Below are 20,737 nucleotides of genomic sequence, written 5' to 3'. Positions count from 1 at the left end.
AATTTAAGTTAGTACCATGTTTCCCCGAAAATAAGACAGTGTCTTATATTAATACTGGGACCAAAAAATGCATTAGGGCTTATTTTCGGGGAATGTCTTATTTTATTTTTTTAATGTACGTCAATCATCTCTCCCTTCCTCTCCTCCACTCCAATTCTTCCTCTTTCCGTTCTCCCTCCCCCCACCAATGTCAAGCATTTTTCCTCCCCTCTCACCAATCCCCTTATGCAGCATCTTTCTATCCCACCCTCCCATCCCCCCTGTGCAGCAGAACCCCACTGACACCTCCCACCGTGAGAATGACATATCTCCACTCCAAGGCCTCCAAAAATAGCAGTGGCAGCAGCGCTCTAAACGGGCTGCTTCATGGTCTTCCCCGCCAGGGCCGGGCCTGCCCTCTGCAGCATCTATCTATTCCTCCTTCCATCCCCCTGTGCAGCAGAACCCCACTAGCCCTCCTACTGTTAAGCAGCAGAGTGAAAGCCCCAGCGGGGAAGACCCCAAAGCAGCTTGTTCAGAGCGCTACCGCCACTGCTGCTTTAGGAGGCCTCGGGGTGGAGGTATGTCAAGTTTCACTGGGGTGGGGGGTCGCTGAATTGATTTTTTTTTTTTTTTTGCGAATCGGACTAATGTCAGGGATGGTGTCGGGGACATTCGGGGGGGAGTGCTTCGGGGGTTGATCTTAACTAGGGCTTATTTTTGGGGTAGGGCTTATATTAGGAGTATCTTTAAAAATCACGCTAGGGCTTATTTTTGGGATAGGTCTTATTTTCAGGAAAACAGGGTAGCTGCCGTTTATGGGCAAAGCAGTTCAGGAGGATATTACTTCATTGATAGAGCTGTTTCACAGTTTTGAAAAAATTTTAAATTCTAAATGGAGAACAAGTTAATAAATAAATAATAAATTAAGATATTTAAGTATAAATTATATGATTTTCAAGAATTCATATACATTAGGTGGTAGGTTGGAAGAGAGCCGGTGACGTAAGCAGGAGCAAGTGAATAACGTTTACAAAAAAACCTGTTGTGGGTAAAGCTGGCTCCATGTTCTGAGGCTCTCTTCCTCAAAATAATAAAATAATAACAATAAAAATAAGTTTTTAAAAATACTATCTCTTTCTGACTTTGTTGACCCATATAAGGGCATGCTAAGGCCAATTTTTACCACAATTTGTAACAGGATCGCTTAGTTTTCTGAGCCATCTTATTTTCTCTGTCTTTTCTCTATCAGTGCATCTTATTTAAGTGTACATTTTCCCCCATGCCTATTCTTCAGATCTCTCTCATATAGTAAGATCCCTTGCTCAGTCTTCATCATTTTCTTGTAGACCTCTTGAGGTTGGGGGCCTGTAATGTTTTATGCCTGTTTGTTTCCCCACTATTTCACCATACCATGACTCGTATATATACATGTATATTTTTTATTTAGATTGGACAGTATATAGAGCAAGCTTTAAACCTCTCATCAATTGCATAGCAGCAAGGCAGATTTGTTTCTTGGGAGTGAAATTTACATTTTCCTTTGCAATTTATTCATCATCTGTTAAAAATGAAAATATTCTAGTACAGACATCTTTAAATTTTGAAGAACCATTTTTCTTTGACTTTGAAAATAGACAGAATATTGTTTCTGTAGATTGGTATATGAAACTAATAATAGAATGTGACTTGTATTAGTGAAAGAAATGTACCTCTCAAAAACTGGTCTGAAATATTTGCCAGCTGTTTTAATAGTTATCATTCTTAACTTCTTATTAAGCTGTGTTTTACTGCCCCCTTGTGGTACTTCTTGCTGTTTATCATATTTTCAGTATTTGATGCAGTTGTAGTACCATATATAGTGACTTCAAAATTAATAAAACAATATTTCTAAGAAGTATATTTTACATATTTACTTCAGGAGTGAAAGTAGTATATGCTGATATCTATTTTGGAAGTCTATGTTCTAAGTATTCTTTAAATGGATACAAAATATAGAAAAACCTTTTAGGACATCTATGTGTTCTGAGCTAATGCAGGACTTGAAAAGAAATGGCTTGTAAAACACAGCACATTAAGTATCCTATACATACATATACTGTATATTTCAGCAATGCATCAGGGTTTTCAGCAAGCCCCTCCCCCCCGAGTCCCAAGATTCTGTGGCGGTGGAGAAACGTCACAAAATTACCTGGTCACCATGGGAGATAGGGTTAAAAAGGCAGCAGCTAGTTGAAGGTGCTTTTGCATTTCCCTTCTTGTCTTTCAGCATTAGGGGAAGAGTAGTTATTGAGTTGCGTTAAGGGCATTAGTCTGGGTTAGAGCCCTTTAACAAGTGTTAAGGTGCAAATAATACTGGTTGTTGTTACCTAACAGTCTTATTTAGGATAGTCTGTGTAACCTGGTAATAAGAGGCAAAAATACGTAAAGCAGCTCATTACTATGTAATGGGTATAGCTGGTAAAATTTATCACCCAGTAGCATTGGGCTGTCAAGGTGTGGCATGATGTGCCAGCCTCTTTTTAACATGCAGCCAGGGAGCAACACCACCACACTAGTACAGTTGAAACATTAGTGGAGGAATGGTAGGTTCTTAAAGTTGATTTTGAGTTTATTTTGATAGATGGGCGTTTATCGGTAAGCTTGAATATTTTTGGTTCTAGATCTGAATGCAATGATTTTCCAAGGCTCGGTCATCTCCCTGATATTTATTTAATTCATACTTGATATCAGAATAAAAAATTTAAGTGAGTCAAAAGTATCCTTTCTATTTTTACTGCTGATGTGCAATTGATTATCCCAAGAATGTAATTGGGAGATATTTTGGGTTCATGTCTAGAAGAAATTTGGATTTGATTTACTCTTAAACTTCTTAAAATTTTTCAAAAACCAGACAAGTATTTGGGTGGATATGTTTCACTGCTAAGATATTCAAAATGCAATTTTATGGGCATTTTCAAAACACAAAGACGTCCCAAAAAACCATAAATCGCCCTTTTTGCCCGCCGCTGCACATTGCGCAGACGGCTTCATCGACTTGTCAATCAGAACTCCCAAGTCCCTTTCCTGGGAGGTCTCTCCAAGTACTGCCCCAGACATCCTGTATTCGTGAATGAGATTTTTGATACCGACATGCATCACTTTACACTTATCCACGTTGAATCTCATCTGCCATGTTGATGCCCATTCCTCGAGCCTGATTATGTCACATTGCAGATCTTCACAATCCCCCTGCGTCTTCACTACTATGAATAACTTTGTATCGTCCGCAAATTTAATAACCTCGCTCGTTGTACCTATGTCCAGATCGTTTATAAAGATATTGAAGAGCACGGGTCCAAGCACCGAACCCTGCGGCACCCCACTGGTGACGCTCTTCCAGTCCGAATATTGTCCATTTACCCCCACTCTCTGTTTCCTATGCTCCAACCAGTTTTTAATCCAGCCAGTTCACCATCATAGAATCCATCATGAATTCTACCGTGTATCAGAGGGTGCTTGAGGAACATGTGAGACCATCTGTAAGAAAATCAAAGCTGAAGCGGAACTGAACCCTGCAACACAACAATGATCGAAAACATACCAGTAAATCCACCAAGGACTAGCTGAAAACTAATAAATGGAGAGTCCTGGAGTGGCCGAGTTAAAGCCCTGATCTTAATCCCATTGAGATGTTGTGGGGTGATTTGAAATGCAAGAAACCCACACATTTCATTGAAAGAATTCTGCATTGAGGTATGGGCCAAACTTTCCTCAGACCGATGTCGGAGATTGGCAGATGGCGTCTTACTGCAGTTATTGCAGCCAAAGGGGGTAGCACTAGCTATTAAGGTATAGGGTGTCCTAATTTATTCCTCAGTTAGAATACACCTTTTTGTGGATATCTTTTGTTTCATGAGTAAATCAAGGAAATTTTTTGTTTACCTGCAATTACATCACTTCTTTTCCAGAGATAAATAAAAAGAGATTTGACATCAATAGGTGAACATTTCTTAAGAAAGAACTGAATATTTCATGGGGTGTCCTAATTTTTTCACATTACTGTAGTCATAAAATCAGTCAGGTGCCATGCCTACTTAAAAGGTCCTGGGGATAAGCTGTGTTGTGGCACTTCATTGGCTGTAGGATAAACAAAAGAGGTTTATCGGCTCCTTTCTCTGCTTGCAGAGCAGATGCGTCTTAAATGATTTGGTTCTTTAACTGTACCCTGGAAACACATTTGACTGATCTGATTTTCAGGGTATCTACTGAATATACAGGAGACACTGCATGTAGTAGTTCTCCCAAGGAATGCAAATCTGTTATGCATATTAATAGAAACCATATTGGTTGGAGTTGATGTTTTTTTGCGGACAATACCTTTTTGTTTTGAGTTGAATCTATGGGCTAGAATGGGGTTTCTATGAAGCATGCTAATAATGGAGGAACCTGTCTATTAAGTTGTTAAGAGCCTGGCTATTTCACTGGTTTAGGTGTTTTGATTCTGATGCCATTTTTTTTTTCTTTCAGGCCAAAGCATTTTCACAGGTTGCATGTGGTTCTTCAGCATATAGTAAGTATGTAAATCTATACGTTGAATTCTGTCAGTGATAGGGCTACTCCAGCTTTCATTCAGAACTGCTAATTCAGTGTAATTAAATGTGGGTAAAGTGTGATAGACCTTGGACAGTTTTCAGAAGACTGTGTTCATGAGGGTCTACCTAAACTGAAGGCAGAAAAAGCACTGGGACTGGATGGGATACATTCAAGGATATTGAAGGAACTTGCATTTCTGGTGGCTCTGCTGCCTGACCTTTCAGTGTGTGTTTTAGAGTTGGACAAGTCCTTGAGGACTGGAGAAGGGCTAATGTGGTTCCTATAAAAGTGGAAGTAAGGAGAAGTTGGGGAGCTACAGGTGGGTTGGTTTGATCTCTGTGGTGAGTAAATGTCGGTAGATAAAAACCTGCATGGTACAGGTGGGTTGGTTTGATCTCTGTGGTGAGTAAATGTCGGTAGATAAAAAACCTGCACGGTACAGGTGGGTTGGTTTGACCACTGTGGTGAGTAAATGTCGGCAGATAAAAAACCTGCACGGTACAGGTGGGTTGGTTTGACCACTGTGGTGAGTAAATGTCAGTAGATAAAAAACCTGCACGGTACAGGTGGGTTGGTTTGACCTCTGTGGTGAGTAAATGTCGGTAGATAAAAAACCTGCACGGTACAGGTGGGTTGGTTTGACCTCTGTGGTGAGTAAATGTCGGTAGATAAAAAACCTGCACGGTACAGGTGGGTTGGTTTGACCTCTGTGGTGAGTAAATGTCGGTAGATAAAAAACCTGCACGGTACAGGTGGGTTGGTTTGACCACTGTGGTGAGTAAATGTCGGTAGATAAAAAACCTGCACGGTACAGGTGGGTTGGTTTGACCACTGTGGTGAGTAAATGTCGGTAGATAAAAAACCTGCACGGTACAGGTGGGTTGGTTTGACCACTGTGGTGAGTAAATGTCGGTAGATAAAAAACCTGCACGGTACAGGTGGGTTGGTTTGACCACTGTGGTGAGTAAATGTCGGTAGATAAAAAACCTGCACGGTACAGGTGGGTTGGTTTGACCTCTGTGGTGAGTAAATGTCGGTAGATAAAAAACCTGCACGGTCCTTCCAATCCATCCAGTCTACCAAATAGATAAATTAATGATAACACTTCTAAGACAGAGGATAGTGAGGTTTCTGGAATTCAGTGTAGAATCCAAAGCAGCATGATTTTGCTAGTGATAGATCTTGTCAGACAAATATGATGTATTTCTTTGGCTGGATGACCTAGAGTTGGGTCAAGGGGATGCTAGGTTGATGTATGCCTGGAACAAACTGCCTGACTTGGTACGTCAAGCTCTGTCTCTGGCAGTATTCAAATCCAGACTCAAAGACCATTTCTATGAAGCTGCCTTCAATTCCAAACTCCCACACACTTGCTAAGTACCAATATCTGTCTTTATTATTCCCTCTGTACTTCTTGTCCAGTTTCTGTCTTGACTAGATTGTAAGTTCTTTTGAGCAGGGATTGTCTTTTATGTTTTGATGTACAGTGCTCTGTATGTTTAGTAGCACTATAGAAATGACAAGTTCTTGTACAATTCCTCTGGAGGCTGAACTCGAGGGTTCTTGTATCTACTCTAGCTTTGGCTGCAGAACTTACAAACAAATCCATCCCCCTCTCCGAGGTCACTGGGGGAATGGAGGAATTGCCGTACAACGAGAGGCTTCAGAAACTCGGCCTCTTCTCCCTTGAGAAGACTGAGAGGGGACATGATTGAAACATTCAGAATATTGAAGGGAATTTTCTTAGTAGAGAAAGAGATACTATTCACCCTTTCCAAGGTGAAGGGAACGAGTGGGCACTCGTTGAAGTTAGAAGGGAAAAGATTCCGTATAAATGTAAGAAAGTTTTTCTTCACCCAGAGAGTGGTAGAAACCTGGAATGCTCTTCCAGAGGCTGTTATAGGTGAAAACGCCCTTCAGGGATTCAAGGCAAGGCTGGATAAGTTCCTACTGGAACAGAACTTATGGGTAAGGCTAGTCTCAGTTAGGGCACTGGTCTTTGACCTAAGGGCTGCTGCGTGAGCGGACTGCTAGGCATGATGGACCACTGGTCTGACCCAGAAGCGGCAATTCTTATGTTCTTATGTGTCCAGGAGAGGGGGGTGATCTTGGAGAGGGGGGTGGATTTGTTTGTAAGTTCTGCAGCCAAGGCTAGAGTAGATGCAAGAACCCTTGAGTTCAGCCTCCAGGGGAAATTTACAAGAAAGAAGATTAGCAGAGGTAAGAACTTAATCTTTCGTAGTAGTAGTAGTATGTATTTAGATTTTGACAGTCTTTATTGCAGTTCCACATAGGCAATTTATAAATAGTGTTTTCAGTATGGCTCTAAAGCAGGGGAGTCCATCCTGCGGCCCCGGTCGAGGGCGATGCAGTATTTTCCTCTGCTGCCCCCGGGTGTTTACCATCTTGCCGGCTCCCTCCTCTATCTTGCTGCAGAGTTTGCGCAGCCCCAGAAACATTTTTTTTTTCGGCCAATGCGGTCCAGGGAAGCCAAAAGTAAAGTAACTTACTACAGGTTTCAGGTTTATTAAAATTTGATATACTGCCTTATCAAATATCAAAGCGGTTTTACATAGTATAAAAAAGAAACTATATAAAATACATTAAAAACAGATTTCAATACAACAACAATCTTACACTCTGACAAACCATGACTTACTGGTACAAAAGGTAACTGGGCAAAACTACGATATTTTGATAGAAAAGGACAGGGGAGGGGAAGAACAAGTGGAAGGGGTAGCAGATGAGAAATTTGTTGAATGGAAGGTAAGAAAGGTAATACTTTTCAAACTAGTAAAAAACCTCACTGATACCAAACCACTCCTAGCCACACAAGGACACCAACAGCCACCCAACTAGCAGACCACTATAAAAGCAAGATCACCACAATCAGAACCACCTTCAACAACCCAATAACCCACCTCGACAAGATAATAATAAACCCTACAATAGAAGAAGCCATAGCAGCCGATAGGACCTGGACCAACTTCCCAGCAGTACAATGGTCTGACATGAACTGACTCTACAAAAAATACAGCCAAGCATCATGCGACCTAAACAACTGTCCCTCATATCTGCCTACAAATGCCTCCCCCAAATTTAGAGCCAGCATCATGCAATGGATACAAACCACACTCACGGAAGGTCAATTCCCACAAGAACTAGGAGAGATCATAATCACCCCACCACTGAAAGATCATAAAGGCCCAATAGATGCCCCCTCCAACTATAGACCCATCGCTTCAATTCCATTATACGTTAAATTAATAGAAGGTCTAGTTGCACAATACCTCACCAACTATCTGGAAGACCACAATTTACTTCACCCCTCACAATCAGGGTTCAGAACCAACCATAGCACAGAGATACTACTAGCAACTCTACTAGATACAGCCCAACAGCACCTCAGTAAAGGAAAAAGGATGCTGATAATTTATCTCGACCTCTCTGCTGCATTTGACCTGGTAGACCACACCATACTACTTCAGATACTAGAAGCCATAGGGATCTCAGGTGGGGTATACAACTGTTTCCAAGGATTCCTTAAAACAAGAACATACAGAGTAAAGACAAACGACCTTAAATCAGACACCGGGTCTAACCCCTGTGGAGTACCACAAGGGTCACCACTGTCGCCCACGCCCTTCAACCTCTTCATATCCTCCCTCGGTACCACTCTGGAGACCCTAAAAGTAACATCATTCAGCTACACAGACAACATAACCATACTCCTTCCCTTCGACACACCAGATCCCACTTCAACAGACAACCTGAAAAAAACACTAGAAGCAGTGGAAAAATGGATGATAGACCACAAATTGAAGATGAACTTGGACAAAACAAAATTTCTATTGCTTGAAAAGGACAAAACCCCATCCATAACAGAATTAGAAATAAATGCCACCAAATACCCCATACAGTCCACACTCAAAATCCTAGGAGTGACGATAGATAGATGCTGCACAATGTAGGTCCAAATCAACAAGACTACTCAAAAAACATTTTTAACCATGCGCAATCTACGAAAAATAAGAAAATTCTTTTAGAAAGAGCAATATAGGATCATAGTCCAATCCCTTGTCCTAGGTCTAGTGGACTACTGCAATATCCTCTACCTACCATGCCCCACAAATTTGATAAAACAACTACAGACTGTACAAAATACAGCCCTCAGACTGATCTATTCACTTGGAAAATTTGACCATATCACCATTGCCTACCTAGACTCTCACTGGCTACCTATACGAGCTCGAATTTAATTCAAATTATACTGTCTATTATTTAAAGCAATAAACGGTATTGCACCCACCTACCTAAACAATTGCCTAAATCGGAACCTTATAACCAGACAAAGGAGAACGCAGACCCCATTCTCCTACCCCCCGTTCAAAGGTACTCAACGCAAGAAGATGTATGACAACCTCCTAGCGACGCAGGCAGCGAAACTAGACCCCTCTATCTCTAACCTGCTGACAACAACAAGCGACTATAAATCATTTCAAAAAGAAATCAAAACCTTACTATTTAAAAAATTTATCTAGATATCCTAATTCTCCCCCTCGTCCTCCCCCCTCCCTAGATAATTTCTCCCTTAAATTCCTACTCCTCTTGTAATTTCTCCTTAACGATTCAATTATGTAATCAGCCCCCTAAATTGTAATTTCCCTGAAAAAGTCCAGTCTTCTTCTGATGTAATCTTCTACCTTTCTTACAATTTCTCCTCAAAGACTCAATTATGTAACAAGCCCCCTAAATTGTAACTCTCCTGGAAATGTCCAGTTATCTTCTGATGTAATCTGCCTAGAACTGCAAGGCTATTATATCAGACTCAAAAGTTTTAGACCTCTTTAAACATCAAAAGATAGAACATTAGCTGAAAGGGTCTTCAAATGTTTATATATATATTCTCAAACCCACAGACCTCGGAAGAACCGTGCTGTATGTCTAGTTTCTTCAAAAGGCATACAGACTAATTACGGCAACCATGGTCGTCATAGGTCTCTATAGCATTTTTTGTTTTTTTATTTTTTGTTTTTTTATATACTTTTAATTATTTGACTTAACAAGTACTTATCTTTTATCTACGCGGGTGGGGGTAAGCACTCCGACATAGACTATGTTTCGCCCCGAATGGGCTGTATCAAGGAATCCCCCTTATATCAAGCAACTCATGCTTCCCGCTATAGATTTTTCATCAGCTGATGAAAAATCTATAGCGGGAAGCATGAGTCGCTTGATATAAGGGGGATTCCTTGATACAGCCCATTCGGGGCGAAACATAGTCTATGTCGGAGTGCTTACCCCCACCCGCGTAGATAAAAGATAAGTACTTGTTAAGTCAAATAATTAAAAGTATATAAAAAAACAAAAAATAAAAAAACAAAAAATGCTATAGAGACCTATGACGACCATGTTTGCCGTAATTAGTCTGTATGCCTTTTGAAGAAACTAGACATACAGCACGGTTCTTCCGAGGTCTGTGGGTTTGAGAATATATATATATAAACATTTGAAGACCCTTTCAGCTAATGTTCTATCTAGAACTGCAAGGTACAGGCGGAATAGAAGTCACTAATGTAATGTAAATTCATTCTGAGGGAAGGGATGTCAACTGGTGTTTGCAAGGATCAGTTCTTGGTCTTGTTCTCTAACATTTTTGTAAACAATATTGCAAAAGGCTTGCTTGGTGAATAAGGTTTGCATTAGGGTAGATATCCATGATAGTATGAATAACAGAAAGAGGGATCTAGTGAAACTTGAAAAATGGTCTAGAATTTAGCATCTTAGATTTCATGCTAAAAAATGCTGAGTCATGCGTTTGGCCTGCAAAAACTCAAGGGAGTGGTACAGTATGGGGGGATGAACAACTTCTGTGCATGAAAGGAGAGCAGGACTTGGGGGTGATCATATTTACAGATCTTAAGGTGGCCAATATGTAGAAAAGGTAATGGCAAAAGCAAGAAGGATGCTTGGGTCCATAGGAAGTGGGCCTGTAGGAAAAAGGAAGCAATAAGACCTCTGTTTAAGTGTCTGGTGAGCCAGAGGGTGGCTACTAAGATGGTCAATGGTCTCATAAAGTGTATTCAGATGCAGCGATGAGCGTTTTGTGTTTTTTTTTTTTTTTTAAATATAGCTGCTGCCAGTGTTATCCCCATATATTCATGCCAAACCATGTCGGGCATTGGCATTGATCATCTGGGTTTATGAGGCTGGTTATTTTATATGCAAGTGGTCTGACTTGGCCATTTAATGTAGAAAGGTAAGTGATGAATATTGACACAACCACAAATACCAATTCTGCCCCATACCATCGCAAAATAGCTGGCTTTCAGGTTAATGGTTAGTTCTGATATTCGGTGGCACTAACCGGTTAAGTGCCACTGAACATCAGTGAGTAGCTCCTCATGGGCAACTTAAGTGGTCAGGAACTTCTCCTGACCACTTAAATTGCTTTGAATATCAACCAGCCAGTGTAATAACTTGTACTACTGCATTCGTGTGTGGCACTATGCGGTATGTGTTGCAGGTTCTAATACTTAAACTTTTCATTGGGGGCATATATGATTCAGATCTCGCTGGCTTTAACTGTGCTCTCTATTTGTGCTGACAGGGTATGGCTACACACAGCGGTTCAGAAGCAGAAATTCTCCTGGAAAAGGCGGGCTGTGCTGGAGTGATAACCCTGAACAGACCAAAGGCGCTAAATGCATTAAACCTGTCCATGATTCAGCTGATATATCCACAGATAAAGGTTTGTTTTTGCTTTATCCAGTCTCTAGACTACATGTTCTGTCAGATATAAACTTGTCTGTCGTTTTTTTCTTGTACTCGTATCGTCGATCCTTTTTGTAATGGTAGAATGAATTTCCTTTTATCCCAGGACAAGCAGGCGGGTATTCTCACTAGTGGGTGATGTCATCCGACAGAGCCCCGATACGGACGTCTCACAAGCATATTTTGCTTGAAGAAACTCAGAAGTTTCGAGATGCCCGCACCGCGCATGCGCCAGTGCCTTCCCGCCCGATGGTCCGGGCGTGTCTCCTCAGTTCTTTTTCTTCCGCGGAGCTGAGAAGTTTACTTCAATTCTGTGCCTATTGAACCCATTTTTTCGCCTTCTGCATCGCCGCGGTTTGAGTTCTTTTGCTCTTGCCATGCGTTTGTTTATTTCTTTGATTTCTTTTTCAAAAAAAATAAAAAATTTTTCCTTCCGACACTGGGTCGGCTGCGTGTCTTGGGCCCCGCGTCTTCGACCTTGCGGCGGAGCTTTTCCGGCCTATGTCCCGGCCGATCACCGGTTTTAAAAAGTGTAGCAAGTGCCAGCGCGCGATTTCACTCACGGACCCGCATCGACGCTGCCTTCAGTGTCTGGGTCCGGACCACTTTCCGAAATCGTGCCAGCCTTGCTCCACTCTCACAGCGCGAGCGTTTAAGCGCCGCTGTTTTTTGTGGGAGTCGATGTTCAAGATGGAAGCTGTGTTGGATCCTTCGGCTTCGACATCGACTGGTGCTTCGACTCCGTCTGCGAAGCCCTCTGCCTCCCCTGCTGCTTCGGGCCTTCTGAAACTGGCATCGTTTACACCGGTGTCGGCCTCGACCTCGGCGCCGGTACCTTCCTCCGTCTCCTCGGAACAGGTACCGACCCCTACAGTTCCACCGGTGGTGCTCAAAGTGCCGAAGGCTGGCAAGCAGAAGCACTCGGCACCGAAAGAGCGCGGAGACCGTGCGGAAGGGCCCCCTTTTGGTGCGGATCCCTCCATATCGGCTTCGTTGTGGTTCATTTTGGAGGCTCAGTTTGTGGAACTCATGACCACCATGGGACCCCGGCTGATTGCCATGATCCAGGGTGACCTCCCAGTTCCGATTCCGAGGGGCGGGCCGCACCCTCCTCCTCCTCCGCGCCGCACGACCTCGTTGCTCGGCGAGGAGGAGCGGCGGTCGGTGACCGGTCCCTCGAGGAAGGCCTCCATTGGTGACATGCCTCCCTTGGAGCCTTTTCCCTCGAGGAAGGCCTCCCTTAGTGACTTGCCTCCCCTGGAGCCTATTACCCCTCCCCATGACACAGTGTGGCATCCACCCTTGGGGCCTCCCAGTCCTGGGCATATCAAGAAACAGGACGAGTTCTTCCGAACCCCCTATCAAGCCTGGGCGGCGTCTCGGGAGGTGTCGAATCTTCCGCCACTCCGATCTACGGCCTCAAGTCCTATCTGCTCTTTGGAGGCTTCTGGGGATCAGTATACTCACCGGTGGTCTCAATCCCCCTCCAGGCATCGAGAGGGGCATCGATCCAGGCACTCTTCGAGGCATTCCTCTCGGCACTCGACTGTCTCTCCTCAAAAGAAATTGCCTCGTATGGGGTACTCTGCTTCGGCTGGGTCTCCTCCTCCGGGACCGGAGTTCGAGGACCCCAATGTTTTTCACTCACCCTGTTGTTCGCAGGCCTCTGTAGAGCCCGAGGCCTCGACTTCCTCCAGTCCTTCTCGACCAGCTGTCTTTTTCCTCGTTTCTGAGACAAATGGCGGATGACCTGGACATTACCCTCGATTCTGGTTCTCGATACTCCAAGGAGTACCTCGATACCATGCACTTACCTCATCCCCCAGCCGAGTCCCTGCGCCTGCCTCTGCATAAGCTCCTCGACCAGACCTTCATGAGATGTTTTGAGTCTCCTTACTCTTTCCCTGCGGTCCCTGGAAAATTGGATGCTCGGTACCGCACGGTGCATCATAAGGGCTTCGAGGGACCTCAGCTTTCGCATCAGTCCCTTCTGGTCGAATCCTCTCTCAAGCGGTCTCATCCTGCCCAGGTGTATGCTTCGGTGCCTCCGGGCCGCGAGGGCAGAACCATGGATAAGTTTAGACGACGCATCTATCAGAATTCTATGATGGCGTCCCAAGTTCTGAATTATAATTTCCACATTGCCACTTATTTGGAATTCTTTCTTCCTGTACTTCGGAAGTTTACACCCTACATCGAGTCCCAGGCTTGTTTTGAGTTTGAGGACGTAGTTGCTTCGCTGTCCCAGCTTCGTCTTCAGTTGATGCAATCTTCCTATGATGCCTTCGAGCTCTCGGCCCGGGCTGCTGCCTGCTCTGTGGCGATGCGCCGTTTGGCCTGGCTGCGTACCATTGACATGGACCCGAATCTTCAGGACCGACTGGCTAACGTTCCTTGTGCTGGGGCGGATCTTTTTGACGAGTCCATCGAGACAGTCACGAAGAAATTGTCTGATCATGAAAAGTCCTTTCAGTCCATTCTTCGGCCGAAGCCTAAGCCTCAGCAGTCTCGACCTTCTCGACCGCCCTTGATTTATCAACGGCGTTATCAGCCAAGGCAAGCTCCACCTGCGAGGCAACCTACGAAGCGGCAGCCTCCTCCGAAAGCTCACCAAAAACCTCAGCCGTCTACTGTCCCCAAGGCTCCTCAGCCTTTTTGACTGTCTCTTAGAGAGCATAACCAACCTCGTTCTGCCTCCCCCAGTTTTTCCCATCGGGGAGCGCCTCCATCACTTTTATCATCGCTGGGAGGCTGTCACCACCGACCTCTGGGTCCTTACTATCATCAGGGAGGGGTACTCTCTTCAATTCCATCGGGTACCTCCGGACCACCCTCCAAGAGAGTATCCTTCAAACTTGACTCAGACCGCCCTTCTTCTTCGGGAAGCTCAGGCTTTGCTTCGGCTTCGGGCCGTCGAGCCGGTCCCGGTGGACCAACTCAACCGGGGGTTTTACTCCCGGTACTTCCTTGTTCCGAAGAAGACGGGCGACTTACGGCCCATTCTGGACCTCAGGGCCCTCAACAAATTCCTAGTCAAAGAGAGATTTCGCATGTTGACCCTTGCTTCTCTCTACCCCCTCCTTGAGCAGAACGACTGGTTATGCTCTCTGGATCTCAAGGAGGCCTACACTCATATTCCCATTCATCCGGCCTCTCGCAAATTCCTCAGATTTCGGGTGGGACATCTGCATCTGCAGTATCGAGTGCTTCCATTCGGCCTGTCCTCGTCTCCCAGAGTCTTCACGAAGTGTCTGGTGGCAGTGGCCGCTGCACTCCGGAACCAAGGTCTTCAGGTATTCCCCTACTTCGACGACTGGCTCATCAAGGCCCCCTCGGTTCCGGGGGTCATCTCGGCGACCCTGTCCACGATTCGGTTCCTGCAGAGTTTGGTCTTCGAGATCAACTTCCCCAAATCTCACCTGCAGCCTGCCCAGTCTCTCCCCTTCATTGGGGCGGTTCTGGACACCATTCAGCTCAGGGCATTCCTTCCTCCTCAGCGCCTGGATGCTCTTCTTCACCTCTGCCAGTCAGTGTCCTCTCGCCAGTCCATCTCAGCGAGACACATGATGGTGCTCCTGGGCCACATGGCCTTGACAGTTCATGTGACGCCTTTTGCCAGACTTCATCTCAGGATTCCTCAGTGGACCCTGGCTTCTCAATGGACTCAGGTGTCCGACCCTTTGACTCGGCACATCACAGTCACTCCTGCTCTTCGGCAGTCTCTACTTTGGTGGATGACCTCTTCGAATCTATCCAGAGGTTTGCAGTTTCACACTCCTCCCCACCAGAAGGTCCTCACCACCGATTCTTCGACCTATGCGTGGGGAGCTCATCTGGATGGTCTTCGCACTCAGGGATTCTGGACCAGTGCGGACCGACTCCATCAAATCAATCTTCTGGAGCTCAGAGCCATCTTCAATGCTCTTCAGGCATTTCAACATCTGCTTCACGACATGGTGGTCCTAATTCGCACAGACAACCAGGTCGCCATGTATTACGTCAACAAGCAGGGGGGCACGGGCTCGGCCTCCCTCTGCCAGGAAGCTCTCAGAGTCTGGGATTGAGCGGTTCGCCACAACACCTTCCTCAAAGCTGTCTACATTCAGGGGAAGGACAATGTCTTGGCGGACAACTTAAGTCGTCTCCTCCAGCCTCACGAATGGACGCTACATTACAACCCCCTTCATCAGATCTTTGCTCAGTGGGGAACGCCTCAGATAGACCTCTTTGCTGCTCCCCACAACTTCCAACTGCCTCAGTTTTGCTCCAGGCATCGTCTCGAGGCAGATGCCTTTCTCCTGGATTGGGGAACTCGCTTTCTGTATGCGTTTCCTCCATTTCCTCTCATTCAAAAGACTGGTCAAATTGAGGTCCGACCATGCCACCATGATTCTAATAGCTCCTCGGTGGCCCAGACAACCTTGGTACTCCCTTCTTCTTCAACTCAGCAGCAGGGAGCCATTCCTTCTACCAGTATTTCCTTCACTGCTTACTCAGCATCAGGGATCTCTACTTCACCCCAATCTGCAGTCTCTCCACCTGACAGCTTGGTTCCTCTCAACGTAGCTCCTCACCAGTTTTCCCAGGCGGTGAGGGAGGTGCTGGAGGCTTCCAGGAAGCCTGCTACTCGACAATGCTACTCCCAGAAGTGGACTAGATTCTCTTCCTGGTGTGTTTCAAATCATAAGGAGCCTCAGCGAGCCTCCCTGTCTTCTGTATTGGACTATCTTCTACACCTGTCTCAGTCTGGTCTCAAGTCTACATTTATACGAGTCCACCTGAGAGCTATTGCGGCTTTCCATCAGCCTCTACAAGGGAAACCTCTCTCTGCTCATCCTGTGGTTTCCAGATTTATGAAAAGACTTTTCCATGTCAATCCTCCTCTCAAACCTCCTCCAGTGGTTTGGGATCTTAATGTGGTCCTTTCTCAACTTATGAAACCTCCTTTTGAGCCTCTCAACAAGGCTCCGCTGAAGTTTCTCACTTGGAAAGTTGTTTTCTGGTTGCCCTCACTTCTGCCCGCAGAGTCAGTGAGCTTCAAGCCTTGGTGGCGGATTCACCTTTCACAGTATTCCATCATGACAAGGTGGTCCTCCACACTCACCCGAAATTTCTGCCTAAAGTGGTCTCTGAATTTCATCTCAACCAATCCATAGTTCTTCCTGTGTTTTTTCCAAGCCTCATTCTCATCCTGGAGAATCAGCTCTTCACACTCTGGACTGTAAACGTGCTTTGGCTTTCTACCTGGATCGCACCAAACCACACAGAACTGCTCCTCAACTTTTCGTCTCCTTTGATCCAAGCAAGTTGGGACGACCTGTATTGAAGCGCACCATCTCCAATTGGATGGCGGCTTGTATCTCTTTCTGCTATGCCCAGGCTGGATTACCCCTTCCCTGTAAGGTCACAGCCCTTAAGGTCAGAGCAGCCTCGGTAGCCTTCCTCAGATCGACACCGATTGAGGAGATTTGTAAGGCTGCCACTTGGTCCTCGGTTCATACATTCACCTCTCATTATTGTCTGGATACTTTCTCCAGAAGGGATGGACAGTTTGGCCAAACAGTGTTACAAAATTTATTCTCCTAAGTTGCCAACTCTCCCACCATCCCATTGAGGTTAGCTTGGAGGTCACCCACTAGTGAGAATACCTGCCTGCTTGTCCTGGGATAAAGCAATGTTATTTACCGTAACAGTTGTTATCCAGGGACAGCAGGCAGCTATTCTCACGTCCCACCCATCTCCCCTGGGTTGGCTTCTCTGCTAGCTACCTGAACTGAGGAGACACGCCCGGACCATCGGGCGGGAAGGCACTGGTGCATGCGCGGTGCGGGCATCTCGAAACTTCTGAGTTTCTTCAAGCAAAATATGCTTGTGAGACGTCCGTATAGGGGCTCTGTTGGATGACATCACCCACTAGTGAGAATAGCTGCCTGCTGTCCCTGGATAACAACTGTTACGGTAAGTAACATTGTTTTTTGGTGGAAGCATTTCAGTATATTTTTGTTCACTTTGTTTCCTTTTCATATTCTTGACATAATGGACCAGGGTAGAGTGCACAGACTTTGCTTAGAAGATGCAGAGTGACTGCAAGTTATTTGAAGTTAATATGGTCAGACATTATGAAGACAACCCATAAGAGCAATAGGAATTCATTACCTCATATAATCTTCTTAATACTGTATATTTTAGTGTTTGCTGTTTTATTCTCCCCCTGATCGTTCTCATGCTTCTCCCTCTAGCACTTAAATAAATGGTTAGTGCAGTGGGCTCGGAACCAGGAGAGCAGGGCTTGATTCTCACTGTAGCTCCTTGTGAAACTGGACAAGTCATTTAAAACCTCCATTGCCCCAGGTAAAAAAAAAAAACAACGAACCAAAAATGTAAATTAAGAGCCAATTAAGGATAGAGAGAGTACCTTTTATATAACATATATTGTAAGATTCTTTGGTTGTACCACAGAAAGACGGTATATCAAGCATTATCTATACCAAATATAATTAAAAGGACATCTAAGCATATTGGCCCAGACACATTGCTTCCATCTTCACTTTTTTTTTTTAAACTTGCAGAGGGCAATAATAGAAAGATAGAAACATCGGCAGATTAAGGTCAAATGGGCTATCTTGTTTGCCCCTCCACAGCATTCACCATCTCTTCTCCCTAAGAGATCCCACATGCCTGTCCCGTGCTATCTTGAATTCAGATATAGTCTTCATCTCAATCGGGAGACTATTCCACGCATGTATCACCCTTTCTGTAAAGAAGTATTTTCTTACATTATTCCTGAGCATATATCATCTCTTAACTTCATCCCATGCCCTCTCATTCCAGAGTTTTCCTTCATTTGAAAAAGGTGCACCACTCTGTACATTTATCACTACCCTTTGTTGTCTTTCACTTAACCAGCTTTTAATCAAGTTTGTCACTTTAGGGTCTGTATCACATAATTTCAGTTTATTTATCATCACCTATGCTGCACCGTGTCAGAAGCTTTGCTAAAGTCCATCTAGCGCTTCTCCCCATACCCATGGATAAAATGCTATTATTTGTAGAGGTGGAGTTTTCAATTATTGCTTACCATATAGCAGGGGTGTAGCTGGAAGTCTATTTTAGGGGGGTCCTGATATTCTTTTTCCCCTCCCTTCCCCTTGCAGCTGTGGCCGCCCACTGCAATAAAATGTTTCGGCTGCTGGACTTGGCATTTCTGCCAGCAAAGGTAATATCTCTTACCTGAGTCACACCTGTGCTGAACGAGTAACACTTAATTCAGCATGTGCACTTTGGCTGCTAATGCTGGTACTTTTTACCTAAGCATGTGTAGAGAAATTCCTGGGGCAGGTTTTTGATCAGAGGCACTTAAACTACCCACCTCGGCTTGCCTTTAAAAAAAAAAAAAAAAGGACTTCCGGTGACGTCACGACCCAAGATGGAGGGTTAGGGACTTTGCTCTGACTCTCCCTGCTACAGTGCAAAACTTTCCCGTTGCGGGACGCTGATTTCAGAGCGCCCGAGGTTGGACGAGTGTGGGGGAAGCCCGGGGCACTTGAGGGATGCCGACCAAAAAGCGAGTGGAGTACGGCAGATCGACGGAGCGTGGCGGTGAGCAGGGAGGCCAACGCCACGTGCGCGGGACCTCGGGCATGTCCGCGCGCGAGTCGGGAGACAGCGCGTCGGAAGAGGAATCAGAGCGCGGTGCTTCCCCGAGGCTACGGCGAGCAGGGTCGGCGGCGGCGGTTACAAAAGCCGACCTGAAACTGTGGGCCACTGAAATTAAAGAGGAGGTGGCGGCTGTAAAAGGCAAAATTAAAGAGGCCGTAAAGGAGATCAGGCAGGACTTTGCAGACTTGCTGGGCAGAGTGGAGGACACTGAAAAGCGCTTGGGGGAGCAGGAAGAGTCGGTTCTGGGACTCTCAACCCAGGTGAAGGCAGTCCAAAAAGATCTTCTGGACTGTTGTGCTCAAGTGGAGGACCTGGAAAATAGATCCCGAAGGAATAATGTCCGGATCCGGGGAGTTCCAGACACAGCTGAGTATGGGGACGCTGCGGCTGTGGTGCAGGAGCTCAGCCGGTTCCTGCTGGCGGATGGTGGGGCCCCTGACGACACTACTGGGAGCCTGAGAGTAGATAGGGCGCACCGAACCCTGGGTCCGAAGACTGGGGATTACCCAAGAGATATTATTGCTTGCATCCACCACTTCCCCGATAAGGATCGTCTGGTGAAGAAAGCTAGAGACTTGGGCGTTATCTCTTGGAAGAATTTGAAAGTGGAGATATTTCAGGATCTCTCGAGTATCACTTTGCAGAAGAGGAGGGAGTTTCGCCCGTTGCTGGACGTGATGAAGCAGAATAACTTGAGATATAGATGGCTGTTCCCGTTTGGGCTACTGGTTACTTTCAATGGAGTGCATAAGCGGGTGACGACCGTGGCGGAGCTGCAGGCGGTGCTTCTGAAGGAGGGCCTGGTGAAAATGGGAGATTCTGTTTTGAGCAAAGTGGCGGCGCAGAAGTTGGAGCGGTATCAGTGGAAAGCGGTGCCCCAGAGGCGGAGAGGACGGCAGAGCGCTCGACAGGAGGGAGGAGCAGACGAGCAGAGGGCAGCTGCGGCCCCGGACACCTGAGCGGCTGGCTGAGGGCGGATGCGCTTAGCCGTTACTGGGTCTTGGACTCTGATGCTGAACTAGTGGTGACTTTGGGAGTGTGACTGGGCATGTATGGGGGATGGTATGGGGAGTGCTTGGGGGGGGGACATGTTGAGTATGAGCGTGGATGTGGGGACGGGAGGTATCACAAAGGCGACATGGGGGGGTGGTGAAGTCACTTGAAGTCTTGGAGGGAGTGGGGAGAATGGGAGTGTGGGTTTGGTGGGGAGGGGGGCGGGGAGAGTTGGGGAGATGGGGGGACGATGGAGGGAGGGTGGGACTGGGAGGGGGGGGACTGGGTTACGAAGAGAGAAGGTGGGGGGAGGTGCAGGGGTGATGGGTGTGCTGTCTTTAGTGGGGGATGGGGGGGATAATGTGCTTAGATTGGGCAGTTTGAATGTTAAGGGGCTTAACATGCCACGTAAACGGCAATTGTTGTTGAAAGAGGTTAAGCGCCTACGTTTTGATATTTGTTTTATTCAAGAAACTCATTTTGTAAAAGCTGGGGAAAAGCTGGTACAGTTTCGGGAGTATCCTGTGAGGGTTTGGGCTTCCAATAGGGTGGAGCGGAAAAAGGCGGGGGTGGGGATTTTGTTCTCCCATAGGTTGCGGGTGGTCCCAGACAGGGAATGGAGGGATGAAGGTGGGAGGTGGCTTATCTGGACTGGTACTGTTGATGGAACTCGGGTAACGTTGGTTAATTTGTATGCACCTAATTCTCAACAGGGTCACTTTTTTGACCTCCTCCTGTCTAAAATTTTGGCGGTTAA

At 45.8% G+C, this 20,737-nt stretch overlaps 1 protein-coding gene across 3 annotated transcripts in view; it reads left to right on the top strand.

The window, feature by feature from the left end:
- Nucleotides 1-20,737, top strand: part of HIBCH (3-hydroxyisobutyryl-CoA hydrolase) — a 201,039-nt gene that overhangs the window by 3,963 nt on the left and 176,339 nt on the right. For 2 of the 3 annotated variants that reach the window (XM_033946048.1, XM_033946046.1), the window contains exons 2-3: nucleotides 4,489-4,531; nucleotides 11,165-11,305. In XM_033946048.1, coding sequence (XP_033801939.1) covers nucleotides 4,489-4,531; nucleotides 11,165-11,305 — 184 coding nt within the window. The remainder of the gene's footprint in view (nucleotides 1-4,488; nucleotides 4,532-11,164; nucleotides 11,306-20,737) is intronic. The other variant, XM_033946047.1, reaches the window with a different exon arrangement.

This window comes from Geotrypetes seraphini, chromosome 5, assembly GCF_902459505.1.
Source record: "Geotrypetes seraphini chromosome 5, aGeoSer1.1, whole genome shotgun sequence".
NCBI lineage: Eukaryota > Metazoa > Chordata > Amphibia > Gymnophiona > Dermophiidae > Geotrypetes > Geotrypetes seraphini.
Note: the sequence above shows the minus strand (reverse complement) of the source record. Positions and strands in the feature narration are given on the sequence as shown.